Genomic DNA, 24,683 nt, shown 5'->3' with positions numbered 1-24,683 from the left:
CCTAAGTTAAATTTCAAAAGGGCTAAAATCTCTTCTTCTTTTATTTCTTTTAATCAAAGGTAAAAAAAAAAAGAAAAAAAGAAGGCTATATTTACTCTTTTACTTTTATTAAAAATATGTCATGTATGATGTTTTTATTAATTGGTATAGAGATGGAGTCAAAAATTTTATTTGGGGGCAGGGGTGAAACTCGAATTTTCTTTTAGGGAGGGTCAAAATTAAATTGTAATTTTTATGATAAAAAAATTGCAATTCCACCATTTTAATAAACTACATCTTTATAATTTTTAAAGGATTAAATTAAATTTTTACATTTTTAAGATTAGGGGGTCAAAGTGTAATTTTATCTTTACTAATTTAAAATTTTAAAGGAGCTATATGGAAAAATTTTCCATTTAGTTTCGCCACTGTTTAGGGGATTGAGATAACTTTATGAAATTAGGGGATGGTAAAGCTAAAATGTTTGTATTAGAAAAGGCTTAAGTTAAATCTCAAAAGGGCTAAAATCTCAAATTTTTTTCATTTAATCAAATGTTAAAAAATATTATATTTACTCTTTAATTTCTGGAAAGGGCTAAAGAGCAATTTGTCCATTTAGCATAAGAGGGCAAGGCCCTTACTTGCCCCTGGCTACACTCTTAGATTGGTGTCGTTTTTTTGGGTACACTGGGATAAAATTAATAATTTAGACATCACTTTTGACCAAAAAAACATTGGAAATAAGATTGTTAGGAGGAATAATCACGAACTCTAAAAAGATTAATCTCTATAAATTGTAAAATAAAAATAATATAAGAATTAGGTTATAATTATAGAGAAAATTTACTCATTTAATTTCTGGAAAGGGCTAAGGAGTAATTTGCCCATTTAGCATAAGAGGGCAAGGCCCTTGCTTCCCCCCTCTCTACACTCCAAGATTAGAGTATTTTTTGAGTAAACTGAAAAATAAGATTATTGAGAGGGATAATTACGAATTTTGAAAAGAATAGTCTCTATGAATCGTAAAACAATACTAATATAAGAATTGGGTTATAATTAAAGAGAAAATTTATTAATAAAACCTTAAAATATTTACATGTATAAAAGAGATTATAAGGGTTGGGATATTAACCAAATGACTTAAGAATGGAAGGTGGGTTGATGGGTAATAGAAAATAAAAAACAACAAAAATATTAAAAATGGCTTCCACCTCTTGTTTATAATAAGTAGAGCTGTTTATCATAAGTGCAACCATTATTGTCATTATTAGTTGTAGTACAAAAGGAATATTACTATATTTTACTACTTTGACGTATTAATTTACAATATTTAAATACTTTGGTTAAAAATTATTTTGGTGTTTGTTGTATGGTTTATAGAATATTACAAATTGATACCTCGATTTATAATTAATCATTATTATAATCTTATTTTGATCCCTTAAAACGTAAAATATTTAAGCTGTATATCTTTCAAAATTTATAAAACTGGTCTCAAAATGTTAAATTTTTTTAAACAATCTCATTATAGGTTCTGATTATACTCACTATTCAATCTATAAATAGGAGGATAATGCGGCTTAGCACACTCGAACTCACGACCTCCTGTATGGGCAATAATGTCTATGCCAATCGAGATAAGACCAAAGACGAATTCAGGAAAATGACAGGGGCCCCGTGTAACGCCCCAATTTTCGGGAATTCTGTGAATATTGGCATAGGTTTAATTATGTTAGTGGGCCTCTAGAAGGCCCAAGCTTAAGATAGAACCCGTCACTTTTAGTTAATTTTTGTTCCATAAGAAAAAGGGGGTGAAATTATGAAATAGGACCTATGTGAAAATGTTTGAAAATGCTACAGGCTAAATTGAAGTGGCCAAATAAATAGGAGTGCAAAATAGGAGGATTTGCATGACAAACCTCCCATTTTACATGAAGTGGCCAGCCATCATGTTGTTGTAGACAATATGAGCACTTGATATCCATAATTCATGGTACAAATTGATAATGGGTTAGGTAAATGTTCTATGATAATGGATTAGGTAAACATTCCATGGTAATGGGTTAGGTAAATGTTCCATGATAATGGTTTAGGTAAATGTTCCATGATGGGCATTTCATGTCTTTTGTATTAAAGAATTAAATGGATGAAATATGAAATTTTCTTAAAAGAAAAAGGGGTGAAAATAATAAAGTTTTGTCCATCTTCGTTCATCATAGCAGAAAGTTAGAGAAGAGAAAGGAGAGGAGAAAGCTCTTTAATGTTCGGTCACTTGGGGAAGAAAATTGAAGGTAAGTTCATGGTAGTTTGCTTCTATCTTGATGTTCATGAGTTCTTCTTGATTCTACCTTAACTCTTGAAGCATATTTTGGTTTTTAGTTGTGTTGTGAGCATTTAGTCATGAATTAAAATGAAGGAAATGGTTGTTGTTTCATGTTCTTTTGATGAAAAATGGAAGATAGGTGAAGTTGAGCCAAACAAATGAGCATGCATGTGCCTTAGATGCTAAGGGGAAAAATCGGCTAACATGTTGTGCTTTAAAATGATGAAATTGAGATTATACTTAAGTAAAATCGTAGATATGTGATGATTGATTGGCGATATACATGTTTAAATAACAAGCATGCAAGTTAGGTGTGAAAGAGTGATTTGGTAATAAATCTGCTTGGGACAGCAGCAGTAACATGACTTTGGAAAATCACCATAAATTGTGGGAGATGAGTTAGAAGCTGCATAAATTATGTAATTAAAGCTTAATGAGTCTAGTTTCAAATGGAATAAATGAGAACATATTTTTAATTCTGTACAATGAGAAATTTTATTCGTAATGAAGAGTGGTCAGATTAGTCAAACAGTGAAACATGGAAAACTTTAAGAAAAATCTGGTATTGATTGGCCGTACCAAAAATTCTGAAAATTTTATGGATAGAAGATATATGAGTCTATTTTCAGGAAAAATTAACGGCACTTGATTTGGAGTTTCGTAGCTCCAGTTATAAATAATTTAGTGACTGTTGCTCAGGAAGACAGCTTGCAGTGAAATTATGATTATGTGGTAAACATTGACAAAAATTTGTTAATGAGTTACTTATTGATTTCTTATAAGCTTACTATGATCTGTAGGTGTGGTTGGCCGAATATTGTAAGGGGTTAATCCGTAGTTTGTATTTGAATAGTTAGATTAACGTGTTAGTAATCCAATTGTAGGCGGTTCGTGTGTGGATCTCGTCAGCATATCGTCGCAAACAGGTGTGTAACTAACACCCTCTTATAGACTAGATCGACAAAAGCCGAAAAGCTAATATTTTGAGATTAATAGTTTGATGTATATGGTAAATTAAAGTGATAAGACTGCAGAGTGCGCGATTCTGTGCATTTCGATATTTTTGGGCTTAATGGGCCAAAAACGGGATAATGGGCCAATGGGCCCAAATTGTTAAGAAATCGCGATAAGTGTTTCTGATCGTACGTAAATGACTATGTTATGTATGAAAACCTTAAGAACAGTTAAATTACTTGAATACCCCTATGTATGCAAAATTACCATTATACCCCTAGGGTTACTTTTGACTGAAAAGCATGACGATCTGATTCTGTATGATGTATGCCATGATTATATATCTGTTGCATGGGGACTTGGGTTATACTATGGAGGAAGCGTCCTGGTGGCTATGCCACAATTTATCTAATTTTGTGGCTCTGCCACATATATCTGTCCCGGTGGCTATGCCACAATTATCGGATCTGGTCACTCTGCCACAATATTTATATCTGGTGACTTTATCACAGTATCTGGCAGCCTCGCTGCGATTTCTGTGGTGTGTAGCGGTTGGGTGGGTCGAGTAGTCTCCCCACATGGTGTAAGTGGATCTTCAAGCTGAAGAAAAATGCCGATGGCACCATTGCCAAATACAAGGGGAGGTTGGTGGTTAAAGGATATCTTCAAGAGGCTGAAATTGATTTCCAAGAAACGTTTAGCCCTATAGTCAAGCCTACTACTATTAGGGTTATACTCACTCTTGCAGTCACTTATGGATGGCAGCTTAGGCAAGTCGATATCAACAACGCTTTTCTAAATGGTGATCTTCATGAAGAAATCGGGAAAGGAGCATTTGGGACCGTTTTTAAAGGGACGGTAATGTTGAATGGTTTAACAAAAGTTGTGGCAGTGAAGAGATTGGACAACATATCAAACCAAGGCGAACGAGAGTTCCAAAACGAGATGCGAATCATTGGGAGAACTCATCATCAAAACTTAGTTCGACTACTAGGATACTGCCATGATGGAGCTAATAGGCTGTTGATATACGAGTACATGATCAATGGATCACTTTCCGATGTACTCTTTACACCCGAAAGACGACCTTGTTGGATCGATAGGGTGGAAATCGCTCGCGACGTAGCTCGAGGTCTCCTCTATCTTCATGAAGAATGCGATACTCAAATAATCCATTGTGACATCAAGTCTCAGAACATACTAATGGACGAAAACAGGCAAGCAAAAATATCTGTGGGGGTGTTATGGATGAATCTGGGTTGGGTTTCTGCATAAACATGTAATATTTGTTCTGTTCTGTTATGGGCCTATGAGCTTTATTCTGAATTCTGTTCTGGGCTAAGGCCAACTTATCCTATTTCTGTGGTTTGAGTTGATATAGGCTATGGTTGGGTTAATTTACACACTAAGTTTCCCCAAACTCACCTCTTTTATTTTCATCCACGCAGGTAATCCCCAACCATAGTGGGCTTAGAGCTGTGAGAGAATTCGGAGTGGCCACCCGTTCTGAAAGTTTGATTTTTTTTTCTAGTGAACTGGACATCCTTTTATTTACATTTGAAGTTTTGGGTTTTTAAATGTAATAAGGCCGCTTAATTATTTTTGATGGTTTTAATATGTATTACTAAGATAGGTATTACTTATTTTAACTGTTGAAATTGGATAGCTTTAGGGCGCGTTTTCAAAAACAACAATTGATTTCAAAATAACACGACAACAAGCAAAGCTTCCGCAATGAAAGCATTTTCCAAAATTAATCACTTTTCCTAAAAATGACTTAATCAAATCGGTTTCCTAGAAATATCCATGACGTTAAGGTGTAGCAATGGCGGTATGCATGTCTAGGATTAGATCCGAAGGGAGCTTGGTACTTAAGCAGTCCGATAGACTCACCACCTCTTTTTCGATTTCCTACCTGGTGCACAGCTTTCATTCACTTTAAACTATAATGAAATTATCTTTTAAAACACTAAGTAAGTTTTTCTGGATTAACAATATAAAATGTTTTGAACACTTCAATGTGGCATGTCGGATCCGATCATAACGTCTGGGTCGGGTTTGGGTTGTTACATTTAGTGGTATCAGAGCCTAGGTTGCAACAATTCGACTGTGGAATGGGTTTACAAAAACAAAGATTTTAAAAAAAATTTATAAAGATTGCGAAAAACTCGGTTTTCAAAATTTAGATCTTTTGAAGCTGGCACCCGAATCTCCGGCTCAAGGCTGTAAGTATTCTGAATTTTTTTAAATATTTTCTGAATTATCTGTTTGTACTAAAACCCTATTAGGATACTCTAGATAGGACGATACTGAAACCATAGGAAAATTTGATAAAAGAGTGAAACTGTAGCTAGACTTCGATTCTGCGAAAACAAACTCTGAATTTCTGTTTGATTCATAAAACATCTGTAATAAACACTAGAATATTAATTGATGCATAAAAATTCGTAACCAAGATAATACGATATGAGTACAAGAGGCCGTGGACGGAGCCGAGGAAGTGCTCGAGCGAGATCTTCGTCTTCGGGACATATGTCGACGGTGGATGCACCGGTACTACAGGAAACAGAGGTAGAGTCTCATGACCGCGGTGCTGAGGATGATGCCCTGTCACAGGTAATGCTTCGTGTTCTGGAAAGGGTTGCCAGGACAAGTTCGGGCAACAGAATTCGAGGATCGATTTCTGAACGACTCCGGGCCAACGGAGTGGAGATATTTAGGGGTGTGTCTGGTATCGCCTCGAATGTGGCAGAATATTAGTTGGAGGCCACAGAACGAATTATGGATGACTTGGATTGTTCTGTGGAGCAGAAGCTGAAGGGAGCCGTATCGTTGCTACGGGACGAGGCTTACCAGTGGTGGCTCACTGTGAGAGAAGGAACCCCAGCTGATAGGGTAACTTGGGAACTGTTTAAGAAGGCCTTTAAAGGGAAGTATGTTGGAGCGAGTTATGTGGACGCCCGCAGAAAGAAATTCTTGAATCTGGTCCAAGAAGGTAAAACAGTTGCCGAGTATGAGGCCGAGTTTCTGAGGTTGAGCCTGTATGCCATGAGCATAGTTGCTACGGAGTATGAGCGAAGTGTGCGCTTCGAGGATGGTCTTAGAGATGACCTTAGCATGTTAATCGCTCCGCAGAGGGAGCGAGACTTCGCGGTCTTGGTGGAGAAGGCAATGATCGCTGAGGAGGTTAAGCGTGCTGAAAAACAAAATCGGGAGAAGGATCGAAACCGTTTCCGGAGGGATTCAGGACCTTCGGGTGGTGCAAATAGGATTATTAAGAGAGCAAAAGTGGAGAAACTAGTTTGAGCAGTGCCGATGAATGTGGTCAGACCATCAATCTGTGGAGACTGTGGTATGGTACATTTGGGCGAGTGTAGGAAACGCTCTGGTGCTTGTTTCCGATGTGGATCTATGGAGCATAGAGTACGGGACTGCCCACAGAAAGCTGATCAGGTTCAAGTTGCTGAACAGAGGATTGCTCAACCCGTAAGGGGTAGACCCCAACCACCGAGAGGACGTGGACAAGGTAGGGGTGGAAATGGAAACGGTCGAGGTCGGGGGGCACCTGGTAGGGGTATCGGAAATACTAAAGCTCGACAGCCAGCTTTGGTGTATGCAGCTCGTCATCGAGAGGAGGGCGACGCACCTGACGTCATAACTGGTACGTTCTTGGTTTCTAGCATGCCATATACTGCTTTGGTGGATATTGGATCTACTCATTCCTATGTTGCATGTGCCATATCTGGGTTGTTGGGTGTGCACTCTGAGAAGATGGTGAGTGGGGTTTCTGTGTTAAGTCATTTAGGTCATTCCGTTAGGGTAGACAAACTATATAGGGATGTACCCTTAGAAACTCAAGGCAAGGTTTTCCCTGAAGATCTGATGGAGTTGTCGTTCGAAGAGTTTGACCTCATTCTGGGAATGGACTGGCTTGTTAAGCATAGGGCGACTTTGGATTGTGCTACAAAACGAATGATGTTAAGGACCACGTAGGGTGAGGAGGTTATGATGATAAGCGAGCGAAGGGATTATTTGTCCAATGTGGTGTCAGCATTAAGAGTCAAGAAGTGGATTCGGAAAGGTTATGAGACCTATTTGGCATTTGTAAGTTAGTCGGAAGGGGAGGGATTGTCAGTGGATAAGGTTAGGACTGTAAAGGAGTTTCAAGATGTTTTTCTGGAGGAGCTTTCAGGATTGCCTCCGAACCGAAAAGTGGAGTTTGGAATCGACTTATTGCCTGGAACGGCACCAGTGTCTATCACACCGTATAGAATGGCACCGAAAGAGTTGGTGGAGCTAAAGGCACAAATTCAAGAGTTATTGGATAGGGGCTTCATTAGGCCAAGCGTGTCTCCATGGATAGCACCGGTGCTATTCGTGAAGAAGAAGGATGGTACAATACGGATGTGCATTGATTATCTCCAGTTGAACAAACTGACAATTAAGAATAAGTATCCATTGCCAAGGATTGACGATCTGTTTGACTAGCTTAGAGGGGCTTCTATATTTTCTAAGGTCGACCTCCGATCTGGATATCATCAGTTAAGGGCCAAGGAGGCGGATATCCATAAGACGGCATTCAGGACTCGGTATGGTCATTACGAGTTTTTGGTTATGCCATTTAGACTGACGAACACTCCTGCAGCATTTATGGATCTGATGAATCGGGTGTTCCAACCATTCTTGGATCGATTCGTAGTCGTCTTCATTGATGATATCCTGGTGTATTCTGAAACTGAAGCGAAACATGATGAGCATCTCCGTATAGTGCTGCGAGTGTTAAGGGAGAAGGAACTCTTTGCGAAGTTCAGCAAGTGTGATTTTTGGTTGATGGAGGTAACCTTATTAGGACATGTGGTCTCTGCTGAAGGGATTAAGGTGAACCCTCGAGAGATTGAAGAAATTTTGGAGTGGAAGCCACCTAGGACGGTGTCAGAAATTCGAAGTTTTCTAGGGTTGGCAGGATACTACAAAAGGTTTGTGGAAGGTTTTTCTGTGATGGCAGCACCTCTAAAAAAACTCATAAGGAAAGGAGTACCGTTTGTATGGATTGAGAAGCAACATGAAGCTTTTGAGAAGTTGAAGAATGTTTTGACTGAAGCACCTGTGTTAATTCAGCCGAAGTCTGGGAAGGATTTTACTGTGTACAGTGACGCATTGCACGTGAGTTTGGGCTGCGTGTTAATGCAGAAGGGTAAGGTGGTTGCATATGCATCACGACAGCTTAAACCTCACGAAGGGAACTATCCTACTCATGATTTGGAGTTGGCGGCAGTGATATTTGCACTTAAGATTTGGAGACATTACTTGTACGGGGAGAGGTGTATTATATACACAGACCACAAGAGTCTTAAGTATTTGTTGACTCAGAAGGAGCTGAACCTTAGGCAAAGGAGATGGATTGAGTTGCTTAAGGATTATGACTGTTCGATCGAGTATCACTCAAGCAAGGCTAATGTGGTAGCCAATGCTTTAAGTCGTAGAACCGTATCTGATCTGAGAGCAATGTTTGCTCGTTTGAGTCTGTAAGATGATGGCAATTTGTTGGCTGAATTGCAAGTAAGGCCAACCTGGGTGGACTAGATTAAGGAAAAGCAGTTGGAAGATGAGTCTCTGGTTGCTCGTTTTCAACAAGTTAAGGAAGGGGAAACTTCTGAGTTCGGTTTAAATAGTGATGGAGTTCTGTGTTTCCGAGGAAGAATTTGTGTTCCGAGGGACTCTGATTTAAGGCAGACAATATTGAAGGAAGCTCATAGGGGACTATGTGTCATGCATCTTGGAGGGAATAAGTTGTATCACAACTTGCGAGAATTATACTGGTGGCTTGGACTTAAGCAAGAAGTAACGGAGTTTGTAGGAAAATGTCTGACATGCCAACAAGTGAAAGCTGAGCATCAATTACCTTCTGGACTGTTACAGCCGGTGAAGATACCACTTTGGAAGTGGAAGAGGGTAACCATAGACTTTGTGAGTTAGTTACCCTTGACACCATCAAAGAAAGACTCGGTGTGGGTGATTGTGGATAGGTTGACCAAATCAGCCCATTTCATACCTGTTTGTACTGACTTTTCACTTCAAAAGTTAGCCAAGTTGTATGTGCCGGAGATTGTGCGACTTCATGGAGTCCCAGTTTCAATTATTTCTGATCAGAATCCCAAATTTACATCTCGATTTTGGCAAAAGTTGCATGAGGCGTTGTGGACGCGATTGAATTTTAGTACAGCTTTCCATCCCCAGACTGATGATTAATCGGAAAGAGTTATTCAGATTCTGGAGGACATGTTGAGGGGATGCGTGATTGACTTTCGAGGTAGTTGGGAGGATTACTTGCCGTTGGCAGAATTTGCGTACAATAACAGTTACCAGGCGAGTATTCGAATGGCACCATATGAAGCACTATATGGATGAAGGTGTCGTACACCTAGTTGTTGGACCAAACTAGGAGAGCGACAAGTTTTTGGACCAGAATTGGTAGCTGATACTGAGGATAAGGTCAGAATAATTAGGGATCGGTTAAAAGAAGCATCTGATAGGTAAAAGTCGTATGCAAATTTGAAGCGTAAGGAGATTGAGTACTCAGTAGGTGATATGGTCTTCTTAAAGGTTTCTCCTTGGAAGAAGAGATTAAGGTTCGGTAAGAAAGGCAAGTTGAGTCCGCGGTTCATTTGGCCTTATCGGGTTTTGAAGCGAGTAGGCCCAGTGGCTTATCATTGGAATTGCCTCTAGAGTTAGACAGGATTCACGATGTTTTTCACGTCTCTATGTTAAGGCGTTATCGTGTTGACCCTGCTCATGTCCTGCCAGTTACAGAAATTGAAGTTCAGACTGATTTGACCTTTGAGGAGGAGCCTGTGCAAATATTGGCTCGAGATGTTAAGGTTCTCAGAAGGAAATCTTTCCCGTTAGTAAAAGTACTTTCGCGTAATCATAGAAGGGAAGAAGCTACTTGGGAATCAGAAGAGACTATGCGTCAACAATACCCTCAACTAGTTGGATCAGGTAAATTTCGAGGACGAAATTTCTTTAAGGAGGGTAGAGTTGTAACGCCCCAATTTTCGGGAATTCTGTGAATGTTGGCATAGGTTTAATTATGTTAGTGGGCCTCTAGAAGGCCCAAGCTTAAGATAGAACCCGGCAATTTTAGTTAATTTTTGTTCCACAAGAAAAAGGGGGTGAAATTATGAAATAGGACCTATGTGAAAATGTTTGAAAATGCTATAGGCTAAATTGAAGTGGCCAAATAAATAGGAGTGCAAAATAGGAGGATTTGCATGACAAACCTCCCATTTTACATGAAGTGGCCAGCCATCATGTTGTTGTAGACAATATGAGCACTTGATATCCATAATTCATGGTACAAATTGATAATGGGTTAGGTAAATGGTCCATGATAATGGATTAGGTAAATATTCCATGGTAATGGGTTTGGTAAATATTCCATGATAATGGTTTAGGTAAATGTTCCATGATGGGCATTTCATGTCTTTTGTATTAAAGAATTAAATGGATGAAATATGAAATTTTATTAAAAGAAAAAGGGGTGAAAAGAACAAAGTTTTGTCTATCTTTGTTCATCATAGCCGAAAGTTAGAGAAGAGAAAGGAGAGGAGAAAGCTCTTGAATGTTCGGTCACTTGGGGAAGAAAATTAAAGATAAGTTCATGGTAGTTTGCTTCTATCTTGATGTTCATGAGTTCTTCTTGATTCTACCTTAACTCTTGAAGCATATTTTGGTTTTTAGTTGTGTTGTGAGCATTTAGTCATGAATTAAAATGAAGGAAATGGTTGTTGTTTCATGTTCTTTTGATGAAAAATGGAAGAAAGGTGAAGTTGAGGCAAACAAATGAGCAAGCATGTGCCTTAGATGCTAAGGGGAAAAATCGGCTAACATGTTGTGCTTTAAAATGATGAAATGGAGATTATAATTAAGTAAAATCATAGATATGTGATGATTGATTGGCGATATACATGTTTAAATAACAAGCATGCAAGTTAGGTGTGAAAGAGTGGTTTGGTAATAAATCTGCTTGGGACAGCAGCAGTAACGTGACTTTGGAAAATCACCATAAATTGTGGGAGATGAGTTAGAAGCTGCATAAATTATGTAATTAAAGCTTAATGAGTCTAGTTTCAAATGGAATAAATGAAAACATATTTTGAATTCTGTACAATGAGAAATTTTATTCGTAATGAAGAGTGGTCAGATTAGTCAAACAATGAAACATGGAAAACTTTAAGAAAAATCTGGTATTGATTAGCCATACCAAAAATTATGAAAATTTTATAGATAGAAGATATATGAGTCTATTTTCAGGGAAAATTAACGTCACTTGATTTGGAGTTTCGTAGCTCCATTTATAAATAATTTAGTGACTGTTGCTCAAGAAGACAGTTTGCAGTGAAATTATGATTATGTGGTAAACATTGACAAAAATTTGTTAATGAGTTGCTTATTGATTTCTTATAAGCTTACTATGATCTGTAGGTGTGGTTGGCCGAATATTGTAAGGGTTAATACGTAGTTTGTATTTGAATAGTTAGATTAACATGTTAGTAATCCAATTGTAGGCGGTTCGTGTGTGGATCTCGTCAGCATATCGTCGCAAACAGGTGTGTAACTAACACCCTCTTATAGACTAGATCGGCAAAAGCCAAAAAGCCGTATTTTGAGATTAATAGTTTGATGTATATGGTAAATTAAAGTGATAAGACTGCAGAGTGCGCGATTCTGTGCATTTCGATATTTTTAGGCTTAATGGGCCAAAAACGGGATAATAGGCCAACGGGCCCAAATTGTTAAGAAAACGCGGTAAGTGTTTCTGATCGTACGTAAATGACTATGTTATGTATGAAAACCTTAAGAATAGTTAAATTACTTGAATACCCCTATGTATGCAAAATTACCATTATACCCCTAGGGTTACTTTTGACTGAAAAGCATGACGATCTGATTTTGTATGATGTATGCCATGATTATATATCTGTTGCATGGGGACTTGGGTTATACTATGGAGGAAGCGTCCTGGTGGCTATGCCACAATTATCTGATCCGGTGGCTCTGCCACATATATCTGTTCTGGTGGCTCTGCCACAATATCTGTATCTGGTGACTTCGTCACAATATCTGGCAGCCTCGTTGCGATTTCTGTGGTGTGTAGTGGTTGGGTGGGTCGAGTAGTCTCCCCACATGGTGTAAGGCTGGTACGGGGGTGTTATGGATGAATCTGGGTTGGGTTTCTGCATAAACATGTAATATCTGTTCTGTTCTATTATGGGCCTATGGGCTTTATTCTGAATTCTGTTCTGGGCTAAGGCCAACTTATTCTATTTCTGTGGTTTAAGCTGATATAGGCTATGGTTGGGTTAATTTACACACTGAGTTTCGCCAAACTCACCCCTTTTATTTTCATCCACGCAGGTAATCCCCAACCATAGTGGGCTTGGAGCTGCGAGGGAATTCGGAGTGGCCACCCGTTCTGAAAGTTTGATTTTTTTTTCTGGTGAACTGGACATCCTTTTATTTACGTTTGAAGTTTTGGGTTTTTAAATGTAATAAGGCCGCTTAATTATTTTTGATGGTTTTAATATGTATTACTAAGATAGGTATTACTTATTTTAACTGTTGAAATTGGATAGCTTTAGGGCGCGTTTTCAAAAACAACAATTGATTTCAAAATAACACGACAACAAGCAAAGCTTCCTCAATGAAAGTATTTTCCAAAATTAATCACTTTTCCTAAAAATGACTTAATCAAATCGGTTTCCTAGAAATATCCATGACGTTAAGGTGTGGCAATGGCGGTATGCATGTCTAGGATTGGATCCGAAGGGAGCTTGGTACTTAAGCAGTCCGATGGACTCACCACCTCTTTTTCGGTTTCCTACCTGGTGCACAACTTTCATTCACTTTAACCTATAATGAAATTATCTTTTAAAACACTAAGTAAGTTTTTCTGGATCAACAATATAAAATGTTTTGAACGCTTCGATGTGGCATGTCGGATCCGGTCATAACGTCTGGGCCGGGTTTGGGGTGCGACACCTCGCCCCCTGAAATGAAAAATTGTTATTTTTGCCCTTTAGAAAATTTTAAAATTTTAAATTAATAAAAATAGAATTACACTTTAACTCCTCTAAAATTATGAAAATTTAATTTAATTTTTTAAAATTTATAAAGATATAAATTATTAAAAATTAAAATTTTATTTCGATCCCTCTAAAAAAATTTATGACTTCGCCCCTGAGTAAAGACTCAATCCGCATGACACTATTTTTTCATCAAAGAAGAACATGATTAGTTGAAAATGTGAATGACGTTAACGGTGATAACGATGTAGATAAACCAAAGTCAAGGTGTGAGCAGCACATGCAAGAGAAAAAGTGTGGTTTAATGAAGGGCAGGCAAAGATTGGTCATCAATTTAAGGAAAGGTGCCAAAGGACAAATCCGTATATTAACCGTTGTTCACTGTCCGACCGTTTCTTCGGAAAAAATAAATAAAGAGAGCAATTTAAGGAAAAGATCAGCTACTTCTCCAACACACAATTGGTTCCATGTACTTTTCTTGCCTTTTAGATTTTTTTTTTTGCGGTGTGGGGTCCAATCTAAATGACAGAGTAGCCCCAACCGTCAGATTATTTGAAATAATTATACAAAGGACTATGCTATAAAGTTATTTATTTATGTAACTATATTTTTACAAGTAGAGAACAAAATAAAATATAGTTAGAAATTTATTTAATATATTATTGAGAGAGTCAAACTCGAATGGTATTGCACTTGTTATTTATATTTTTTAAGTTGGTGATTCGAGATTTTTCGTATATAAGTGATTTTATATAATTAATATATAAATTATTTATTTATGTATATATAGTTTTAAACCTAGAGAACAAAAGAAGCTTGGTAAATATCAAGATTAGAGTTAGAAATTTATTTAATATTGTTGAAGGGATGAAGCTCAAGCGTATTGTATTTTTAAGTATGTGGTTTTTATTCTTTAGCTTGGTGGTTTGAGTCTCTTTGTATATAGGTGATTTTACATAATTAATGTTGTGTTCTTTACTGATTGGACTAATCGGACAGGCAAACTGGTATAGCCTTGTAGGTTATATCTACGATAATTAAGACGCTCTCCCTCTATGAACTTACTATAATTAATGGTTCAGTCAACTGCCGATAAATGATACATTGAAGACTTATCGTGAATGAACTACAAATGTTAATTTTATTGATTATGGTTATTTATATAATAGTTATTTAATGATATATCTATAGGATTTTTTTCTTTTGAAATTTTGTTTGAAAAGAAAAAAAAATCAAAGAAATTAATAATGTGGGCGACATGATATGGTCGTTTTCATTGAGAAAGTTGAGTTTCTAAGAATTGTAAGTCAACATTGTATTTTGAGATTAGGCTGTGATATCTCCGTTGGCCGCCTATGGTCGGCCGCCATGTGGATCGGCACAAGGTGGAAATGGTATCAATTTGAATTTAATGTTAATTTTTATTGCTATGGTTTTGAATTCACACATGATGGACCGACCTAGGAGAATTAGTTGAACCCATAAACACATAATGATTCACGTCAATTTCATGTGAATTTCATTATTTGTAGTTAGGAATATAACATTATTGATATATGGGAAGAAGATAAATGTATATATATGGTTGGTTTTTAAATTTTACAAGTAGGGTTTTAAAGAGTGATATATAGGGTCGATTGAGTTTAAATTCGATTAGTATAAACATTATTATTAATTAGGAGGACGTGGGTTTGAATGCGTTAAAGCTCATTGTCTTCCTATTTACGGGTTACAGAAGGGCTATGAGTAGTTTTAAGCATTGTGTCAAAAAAAAGCAGATATTATCAGAACTTATAACGAGATTGTTTAAAAAAAGAGTGATATACAGGAGAAGGTTAAAATATTTTATTATAGTGTATCAAATACTAACCTATATGTATTTTTAATTTACTCAAAATTTGATATATATATAATTTATACGAATAAAACATGAAATACGACGGTTGAATTGTTAAAATATTAATAAATAAAAACTAATGAAAATATATAAAATTAATTTAATTTTATACTAATATAAATAAATTTGTATATATACATTAATTTTCACTATTACTACATGGTTATAAATCAATATTTTTTATATAAATTTTAATCGCATTCAAACTTACAATTTTTAATAACAATAATATCAATTTAATTACGACTCAATTGATTAATAAATAAATATTAAATAGCTATAAAATCTCACTGTGTTAAATTGGATTTAACTCACATGGCGAGATTTAATTCCCCATGATCAAAATTCGAAAGGCTGTTAGAAATTTATTGACATAGTGACTACTATAAATGTTCAGTTATTTTGTTTAAAAAAGAAAAACTAATTATGAAGTGATTCCACCTTTTTAAGACTGAGATGTGTAATTTAGGTTAAAATGTTTTATGTGATTTTTAATCACTTCGATTAAGTTTTAGTTCAATTAGAATGTGTATTATTGTTAATGTAGGAGGACGTGATCCGAGTGAGCTAAAGCACATTATTCTCCTATTTATGGATCGGGAAGGGGCTATGAGTAGTTTTAAGCATTGTGTAAAAAAAAACATATATAATCCGAACTTATAATAAAATTATTAATTAAAAAAACTAACTATTAGCAACTAATTAATGCAACTAATGCCAATCAAGCTACTTAGGGGAAGCTAGAATTTTTTGGGGCCAAGATTAAGTAATATATTATTATGAAAGTTAAAATACAATTTCATAATTATATTGACATATATTTTTATATTTTTTAGAAGGATTAAATCAAAAATTTTAAAAGATTATAGTTGATTTAAAGTTTTGTTTGATATTGTCTTGACTCGAATGGAGTGATTTAAGCTCTTGTCAGATATCTGTTTGGTACAGATTATAGTCCGTCCCCTACTCCTATTATTGTATAAAAAAATTATTGTTAGAAATTTTATTTTTTATTCATTTTAATTTTTTTTATGTAATTTAATTTTGTTAAATGTATTTGCCTTTTTAAATGTACCATTTATTGAGAAGAGAATTATTGACCTAACTTATTAACCCTAAAATTGTTTAAATAAGTTATTCAAGCACTTCAATTAATAATATCTAAGATGGTAGCCTCAATTTATTATTAAAAAAAATGAAAAATAAAGTAATAATAATTCGGTTAATTTATCTTTAAAAAAAATTTGATTCTATTAATAGTTAAAAGATTAAAAATTTCGACTAATACTAATTTGGTTCGATTAATCGTTTGAACACCCCTCTCATATATAGAAAAATATTTTCTTAAAAATAAAATTATCTGTATTTAATTTCAAAAAATAATTTTAATTAAATCAAATCATTTATATTTCATTAGCAACATGTACATTGTGAATTCATCAACTATAAATTTCATAATATGAAGAATAAATTAAGCTTTGAAAAATACAAGACTGAAAGTAGTAATTTTTTTTTTACTCCAAAGGGAGTGAAAAGGTTTTTGCAGGAGGAATCCTACAAAGTTTGACCAACACAATATAATATAATTACAAATATAAGATATATAAATATATGTCCAGACCCATACAAAATACACACATATGATGAGAAAAAGATTTATACATCGCAATTATGAATGATAAGACTTGAATTTAAGCCTTTAAAATGTGATGAAATAATTACGTATGAAAAGATTTAAATCAGAATGAATTTAGAGACTTGAGCTTGACCTTGAGCATTCAACCCGATTGATAATTTTATTTTATATTATATTAAAGGTAATTATACCTTACACAGTTTATGAAGTGGATTAAGAGTGTGATATGTGTCTCATTTTTATATATTAATTTTTAAAAAAATTTGTCATACATTTAATTCGCTTGTGAAATTTTTTTAATTGAGAAATGATTATACGAAATTGGAATATCATGTCATTTGTATCTCTTCTCAATAATTTAATGCTATTTCAGTACTTTCATTTTAAAAAAAAAATTCAAATATAACATGATGTGTTCAAATTTAGGATGAAAATACTGAAATGACATTAAATTTGGTGGCGAAGGCAGAACTGTTTTTAACGGGAGGAGGCGAAATTAAATCGTATATTTTTATGATAGTACAAATACAATTTCACTATTTTAATAGCTTATATCTTTATAATTTTAATAGATTAAATCAAAATTTTATTATTTTTAAGAAGTTAAAATTTAAAAAAAACCTAAATATATTTTTTTTCATTTTAGCCCTCTTAATTACACCGCTGCTTAAATCATAAGAATATAAATGACTCGGTTTCATTCTATCTTTTCTGTTTCTAACTTTATGCATGGACGAATTAAATTGAAACATAATCATGAATCAATCATAATAATCATATTTAATTAGGCTGTAAAATAACAGTTTTTTTTAACCTTTAGACAAATCAAATATTAAAAAACCCACTTCAAAGATTAGAAAAAAAAAAAGAATAATAAAAAAATGTTGCCCCTCCTAAAATAATAAATAATATAATAAAATAATAAATAAGACCCCCACCTAAAAAAGAAAGGGCAAGTGTTAAAAATTATACCACCTTCACTGTTAACACGTTCCTATCCTCTCTTCCTCTTTATTTTCATTGTTGTTTTCCCTTCCTTTCCTTTTTAGTTCTTCTCTCTCTCTCTCTCTCTCTTAGATCAATTTTCTCTCCATTTGTGTATCCAGCTTCACACAACAGCCGTTTTTTATTTTTATTTTTATTTTCTCTTATCTTTCTCCAATGCTGTCTTGTTGAGGTTTAATTTTTCTTGAATATCATCATCAACCGTTACCAAGAGAGGAGAAAAAAGAAACCATCTTTTCTGGTTTTGTTTTCTGAAAGAAAGAAACATTGATTTTTCTTTGTTTTTGTAACTTTGTTTGGCCTTAAAAGATCAGGAAAAGAGAAACATGTTGGATCTCAATCTTGATATTGTCTCAAGCGAGTCATCTTGTGATGAAAACATCAACAACAGCAGCAGCAACAACAACAACAACGTGTTGGTAAATGGTGGAGCTGTGACGTTAACTCAAATGGAAGATTCGGGTTCGACGAAATCTTCGATCATCAACGATGAAGATTTTCCGTCCAATGCTGCCGTCAGGGATGAGAACTCTTCCGATGATGCTTCGGCGACTTTCGTTTTCGATATCTTGAAGAAAGAAACGGGTGATAAGACCACCAACAACTTCAATACTATTGTTAAAAAGGTCGAAAACCCTTCGCCGGACTTCGTTACTCGACAGCTTTTCCCGGTTAGCGGAGAAAAAGCCGGTGGTCTAGAGTTGGAGTTTGGAAGTACTAAACCTTTGGCTAGACCTCAGTGGTTGAATTTATCTTACGCTGAGTCTACCGGTGAGGCTGAGCTGACAACTTTTCAGATAAAGCCTCAACCGAGGAAGAGTAGGCGAGGGCCTCGGTCCCGAAGCTCTCAGTATCGTGGCGTCACATTTTACCGGCGAACTGGCCGGTGGGAATCACATATATGGTAATATATTCATATAGAGCTATACATATATATATTTCTTATTTTAATTATTTTTGTTATTTATTTATTATTATTTTGTAAACAGGGAATGTGGGAAGCAAGTATATTTAGGTAATTTTAATTTTAATTTTGTGAATAATTCATAGATTTTAGATTCTTTGCTGATAAGGGTATACTTTGGTTTTTATTTTAATTTTTTTTGTGTATGTCAGGGGGATTTGACACTGCCCATGCTGCAGCTAGGTGAGATTTTTTTTCCCTTTTTGCATGATAATTTGATAGGTAGTTATATGTATCATATTTGTTTCAATTTTTAATGAAATGAATGAGTTAAATGTTTTTATTTTTCTAAATTTGGATCTTATTCAGAGCATATGATCGAGCTGCAATCAAGTTCCGGGGAGTTGATGCTGATATCAACTTCACTTTGAGTGATTACGAGGAAGACATGAAACAGGTAAAATTGTGTCATTTTTTATATGATTTTTTAACTTTCTTTCTTCTTGGTTGTTCATTGATTTTGATTGCGGTTGTATTGATCTGCAGATGAAGAACATGAGCAAAGAAGAATTTGTGCATGCTCTTCGTCGTCAAAGCAATGGATTCTCAAGGGGAAGCTCCAAGTACAGAGGGGTAACCTTGCATAAATGTGGTCGATGGGAAGCTCGAATGGGACAGTTCCTAGGGAAGAAGTGAGGATCTGTTTCACCAAATCTTTGTTCCAACTTCCATACGATCTTAGGACCAGATTTTGTTATGACAGTTTAGTGTATACTTATGTTAGTTTAGGCCTTTTAGTTATGATCTTGCTTGCAGGTATATTTATCTTGGGTTATTCGACACCGAAGAAGAAGCTGCAAGGTGTTTGTGATGTGATGATCATAGTTTTATGCTCCCAAGACATTGATTTTATGTAACATGAATGTAATAATTGATGTTCTTTTTTTGTGAATTCAGGGCTTATGATATGGCTGCCATGAAATGTAGTGGAAGTGAAGCTGTGACCAACTTTGGGCCAAGTACTTATGAAGGAGGAGGTACTTACATATTCCAAGCCTGTTATTGTTATTTTAGGAAAAGTTCTTGATTGTTTTGATGTTTGAATGCAGGCAATGGTCATTACAATCTTGATTTGAGCCTTGGGATTTCAGCGACTCGAAACGGGAGCAACGTTACAGGGGATTTCATTTTTCGTAACACTACTGGCACCGGAGAGAGTTCTGGTTCTGTATCTGTGGGTGTACAACCTGATCATTGTCAAACAATTGCATCTTGGCACCCTCCTATGTTGTCTAATGTTTATCCTGCTGTTCTTTTACCATACAATGAGGTACTTCTTTATATCCCAACATGTTTTACTTTTTGTCTGTAAAAGTTTGCATTGAATAATGTTATTACATGACAGGGAAGGGCAATACAGAAGAGACCTGAAGCTGTTTCATCAAACTGGGCATGGCAAATGCAAGGGACTGGTAAAATTATTACACCAACCCCCGTGTTTCCTATAGCAGCATCATCAGGATTCTCTTCATCCGTTGCCATTGCTTCCTCCTCATCATCACTGAGTCCAGCTTTCAACAATTCTGGCCGAAACCCTTGTTTCCCGGCACCGGCTACGTCTACCAATAACACTTCCCATTACTATAATTACAGAAGCTGAAATCAACATAGAAGTTTAGGTGAGTGAAAAAAAACAACAAATGAAGTTGTAACAATTTGTAGTAACCTATGGACTTTGCATTTGTCACAAAATGTGTAATAGAACCTTAAAGTTCCTGCTTTCATAACATACTCTAAAACCATGCAGGAGCTGATGCAATTGTACAATCATTTTGGCTCTCAAATAGCGGACGCAACGCGACGTTACGGTTTTACTATAGTTGTAGTTTCGGCTTTCGTTTTCATTGCGGGAATTCGAATAGCTCGACAGGGTTAGCCAAATCGTGTCCGAATTCGTCGAGGGCTCGGATAAGTTTGATTAGTTGTCGATTAACCATACAGGTGACATAGCTTCAACAGCAATCAAAGGTCAAGTGGCTGATAAAGTTGGAACAGGGCATGGGGCCTTGATGATTGAGGTAGCAGTGTCCAAGCTTTGATGCCCCTAATTTACTGAAACCAAACGAAGTTGGTTGAGATGTTGCAAGTTGCATATATATATATATATATATAAAAGGTCCTATTTATAAAAAATAAAAGAAAAATTGGTCCAACCTTTGATTACACTACATTAAATTCAACCTGCCTGGTCCAACTTGCATCTCTCACAGCTCCAAAATGTTATTGTACACAATATATTGATGGTTTTGTTGGCTTAATAACATACATTCATAGGCCCCAATCAATGCTAAAATGCCCATTTTCTTTATTTCAGTCCAATCAATGCTAAAATGCATCTAATTCATACATACACAAATGTAAATTTACATATATACTAATAATTTTAAGTTACGTTTAACAATATTATAGTATATGTTGTAAATAATTACTGTTGAATCCGTTTTTGTTTTATCAAAAAAAATGTGGTTTATTAATCGGGGTTTACTTTAAAAAAAATTTCAATTCAAATTATATTGTACAAAAAAAGTAAATTATATCATTAGTTACTAGATTATGAGTAAGTTTTCGTTTTGTCTATTTAATTAAAAAAGTTACAATTTGATCAGTGAACTATTCAAAATTTTTTATTTAAGTCACTGAACTATTTAAAAGTTTTTATTTAAGTCATTAGGCTATTAAGGTTTTTTTTTTTTAAAGTTCCGCTAGCGAGCTTCAAGTAATGATTTGATGATTGGTATGATGAATTAGTACCATCGATAAGTTAAATAATATACCTAAGATCCAAGTTGATTTGACAGTTAGTGTCAGAGATCGAAGAAAAAAGCTATTTGAATTTTGGTTCGCGGATTCGTGACGTCCAAAGTTATTTCGTGAAAAAAAACTAAACTATAAGAGAGAAGGAGAAAATAGCTTTTGATTGGTGCAGGCAATGTGAACATAGAAAGCCATATAGAATAGATTTTAACAGCTTAGTGACTTAAATGCAAACTTTTGAATAGTTTAATGACCAAATTATAACTTTTTATAGTTAAGTGACCAAAACGAAACTTATCCATAGTTTAGTAACTAATGGTGTAGTTTACCCAAAACTAACTAATATTAATGATATTTAATAAGGGTTAGTATTTGGTATAATGGCTGTGTACTTTTTAAAAATATTTTACTAGGGTTAGTGTTTGGTACACCGGTAGTATACTTTTTTTTTTATTCTACAAGCAGTTTTAAAAAATTGTCATTTGTTTCTTTTTTTAAAAAAAAATATTTTTTAAATATTTTATTATACCCTTACAAGACACTTGTCAACCCGTTGACCCTATTTGTAGAGTCTAAAAACTCTATTAGCAGTGTATCAAATATTTTTTTCATTTTACGATACTCTTTTAAGACACTTGTCAATCTCAACACTGCTTGTGGAGTTTAAAAACTCCACTAACAATATACCAAATATTTTCCTATTTAATAAAATAAAATAAATTATATAAATTATAAATTTATGAATTCTTTCATATTAAAATAATTCTATCTTTATTTCAAAAAATTGAAATTGCTATATTTTTAATATTAAAATCTTATATATTTAAATAATTAATTGATAAAAAATTTAATAAAAGTTCTGATAAATATAATAATCATACATGTGAATATAATAATTTAATTAATGTTTATGATACAAGATTCATTCATAATTTATTAAGCAATTAAGATAATTAATTGTAAATAATAATATTGAAAATTTACTTAATTATGAAATATATAATTTCAAAATAAATAATAAAAATAAAATTTTCCATAAAAAACTACTAAATTGATTATAAATAGAATTATATAATTCTCACATTGAAATATACTTTTTTTTAACAAAAAAATCTCTAGGTTATGGTGCATGAACAAATAAGCTAAACTTTTAAGTTTAATTATTAAATATTTGATATTAAAGAAAATATTTTTTATTAGTGTTATATTATTAATACCATAACTATAGAAAGTGATTCTAATTTGTTTTTTTTCTACAATATTGAAATGGACAATATGAGTGTCTGATAAAAACTTTAACTACTATTCTGTACAAATCAAGAATTACTTACCGACTCTTTTCATTAAATTTTATATGTTATTTCTAATTATCATAACATAAAATCATATAGGGGGATATGGTTTGTGATAATATGTTTTCTAGAATTATTGTTTTAGGTAATAATAGGTTTTGATTTGCATAATCTAAAGACAGAGCAAACACTAAAACAGTTTGATAAAATTAGAAAATAATTGTAAAACCTGAACGTTGTAGAAGGCCCATTTTGCCCGAGCATTTAAATTTATAAATAAACCAAATAAAAATAAAATATAGTCCACAGTCCATAAATACCAAATTTACATTTAACCCAAATAAATCCCTTCAAGCCCAATAACAAAATATAGCCCAAAACAAAATTGAAACACTAGTCCAAAACCCAATTTACAAATGGCCCAAAGGGGGCCCAATAGTTCTGAAATACCAGAAACCTCTAGGGTTTCTGGAATCTGCTAGTGCCGCAAGTCAGCCACTCCCACAAGTGGTTTCCCATGCCCACGCTCACGAATGCTCCTTTCGAACGACCATCTCCAATGGAACCTGCGAGAAGATCAACAGAAATGATAACAGAAAAATAGGCCAATAAATGACAGCAAGAAAATACAATTTTTATTTTATTTATGATGTAAATCAGCTATAAAAAGCCAGAAAAATGATGTAAATGGGATCTTTTTTTTGGCAGAAATATACACGCATATTTACGCATACAAATCGGTACCAAAAAGGGTGAATAAAAGACTGTTTTCAAGTGGTAATTTGAAAGATCATTTTTCTTTTTCATTTTGCTTTTATCTCTTTGATTTTCGTTATCATAGGAGTAAAAAAACAAAAATAAAGGAGAGGGAAGATACTTATCGTGATAAAGGCCCTCGAATCCTTGTTTGCTTTGAAGAAATCGAAGCTCAAATAGGGATTGTGAGGCTTAAGAATGGCAAAACCCTCGGATTCATGGTCGAACAGGGTCGATTAGGCCTTCGTGCGACTCCGTTTGCTGATTACGGAGGCGAGGCGATGGTTGAGTGAGGATTTAGGTTTGGTCGAATGAAGAAGAGAGATAGGCTTTAGGTTTTTTTATTATTATTTAGATTTGCTTTTAAATGGCTGTATGTTAGTTTTAGGGTTTTTTAACCTTGTTTTGTATAGAGTACGAAACGGCGCCGTTTAGGCAGGAGAGGATCCGCGTGCCGACCTGTTTCGTGGCCCGGATCCGCGCCTTTTACCTTGAATGGTAAATTTGCGCGTCTGATCCCTCGCCTTTGTGCAGACTTTTAATTGATCTTTATTTACATTTTATTTTATTTCAAATTTGTCCTAGAATTCGTGTGTCTTTGCATTTCAGTCCACGCCTAGGTGCTGTGTTTTGGGATCTAGAATATTTCCAGATGTGGTCCCTGAACATTCACATGCGTGGCACGCTGGTCCTTTTTAATTTTTAAATGACTTATTTTATTTATAAATTATCCCTTATGTTTTAATTCAATTTTAATTAATTTTCCTATTTGTATGACTTATTATTTTAAAATTCATTTAATATTTTTATGTATGTGTTGATTTATTCTAATAATCTCGCTTTGTTTTTATTTGTATAATTGCGTTGAAATTCTTCTTTATATCATATAATTTCAATATTTTGTATAATTTCTGGTTCAAATCTTTTTATATATTTGTACATATATATTATTTTGATCTAGTTTTTTTTATTTATAACAATATTATTTTGAAATTCGCTTGTTTTTTTTATTTTTAACTTTACTTTGTTTTTTTATAA

At 34.4% G+C, this 24,683-nt stretch overlaps 2 protein-coding genes and 1 long non-coding RNA gene across 10 annotated transcripts; 2 read left to right on the top strand and 1 right to left on the bottom strand.

Annotated features, from left to right (window-relative positions):
* Positions 1 to 3,813: 3,813 nt before the first annotated feature.
* On the top strand, positions 3,814 to 6,562 carry LOC107934185 (G-type lectin S-receptor-like serine/threonine-protein kinase LECRK4). Its single transcript, XM_016866554.1, has 2 exons — positions 3,814 to 4,495; positions 6,392 to 6,562. Exons 1-2 carry the CDS (start codon positions 4,118 to 4,120, stop codon positions 6,560 to 6,562), a joined length of 549 nt encoding a protein of 182 aa, XP_016722043.1. The 5' UTR covers positions 3,814 to 4,117.
* An 11,262-nt stretch (positions 6,563 to 17,824) lies between these two features.
* Positions 17,825 to 21,159, top strand: LOC107934184 (ethylene-responsive transcription factor RAP2-7). 8 transcript variants are annotated; one of them, XM_041078107.1, is made up of 10 exons: positions 17,825 to 18,783; positions 18,869 to 18,894; positions 18,996 to 19,026; positions 19,153 to 19,240; positions 19,330 to 19,475; positions 19,600 to 19,644; positions 19,741 to 19,820; positions 19,893 to 20,113; positions 20,189 to 20,462; positions 20,591 to 21,154. In XM_041078107.1, exons 1-9 carry the CDS (start codon positions 18,206 to 18,208, stop codon positions 20,441 to 20,443), a joined length of 1,470 nt encoding a protein of 489 aa, XP_040934041.1. In that variant the 5' UTR covers positions 17,825 to 18,205; the 3' UTR covers positions 20,444 to 20,462; positions 20,591 to 21,154. The 8 variants fall into 8 exon arrangements, with proteins under 8 accessions (XP_040934041.1, XP_040934045.1, XP_040934042.1 ...); XM_041078108.1 differs by having other exon boundaries at positions 17,847 to 18,783; positions 20,204 to 20,462; positions 20,591 to 21,149; XM_041078109.1 differs by lacking the exon at positions 20,591 to 21,154 and having other exon boundaries at positions 17,847 to 18,783; positions 20,204 to 20,567.
* A 1,966-nt stretch (positions 21,160 to 23,125) lies between these two features.
* On the bottom strand, positions 23,126 to 24,366 carry LOC107934171 (uncharacterized). Its single transcript, XR_001693812.2, has 2 exons — positions 23,767 to 24,366; positions 23,126 to 23,455 (listed from the first exon to the last, which is right to left on the bottom strand). It is a non-coding gene; the product is annotated as an uncharacterized lncRNA (long non-coding RNA).
* Between the last annotated feature and the right edge of the window lie 317 nt (positions 24,367 to 24,683).

This window comes from Gossypium hirsutum, chromosome A10, assembly GCF_007990345.1.
Source record: "Gossypium hirsutum isolate 1008001.06 chromosome A10, Gossypium_hirsutum_v2.1, whole genome shotgun sequence".
Taxonomy (NCBI): Eukaryota; Viridiplantae; Streptophyta; class Magnoliopsida; order Malvales; family Malvaceae; genus Gossypium; species Gossypium hirsutum.
This window is presented reverse-complemented; position numbering and strand designations above follow the sequence as displayed.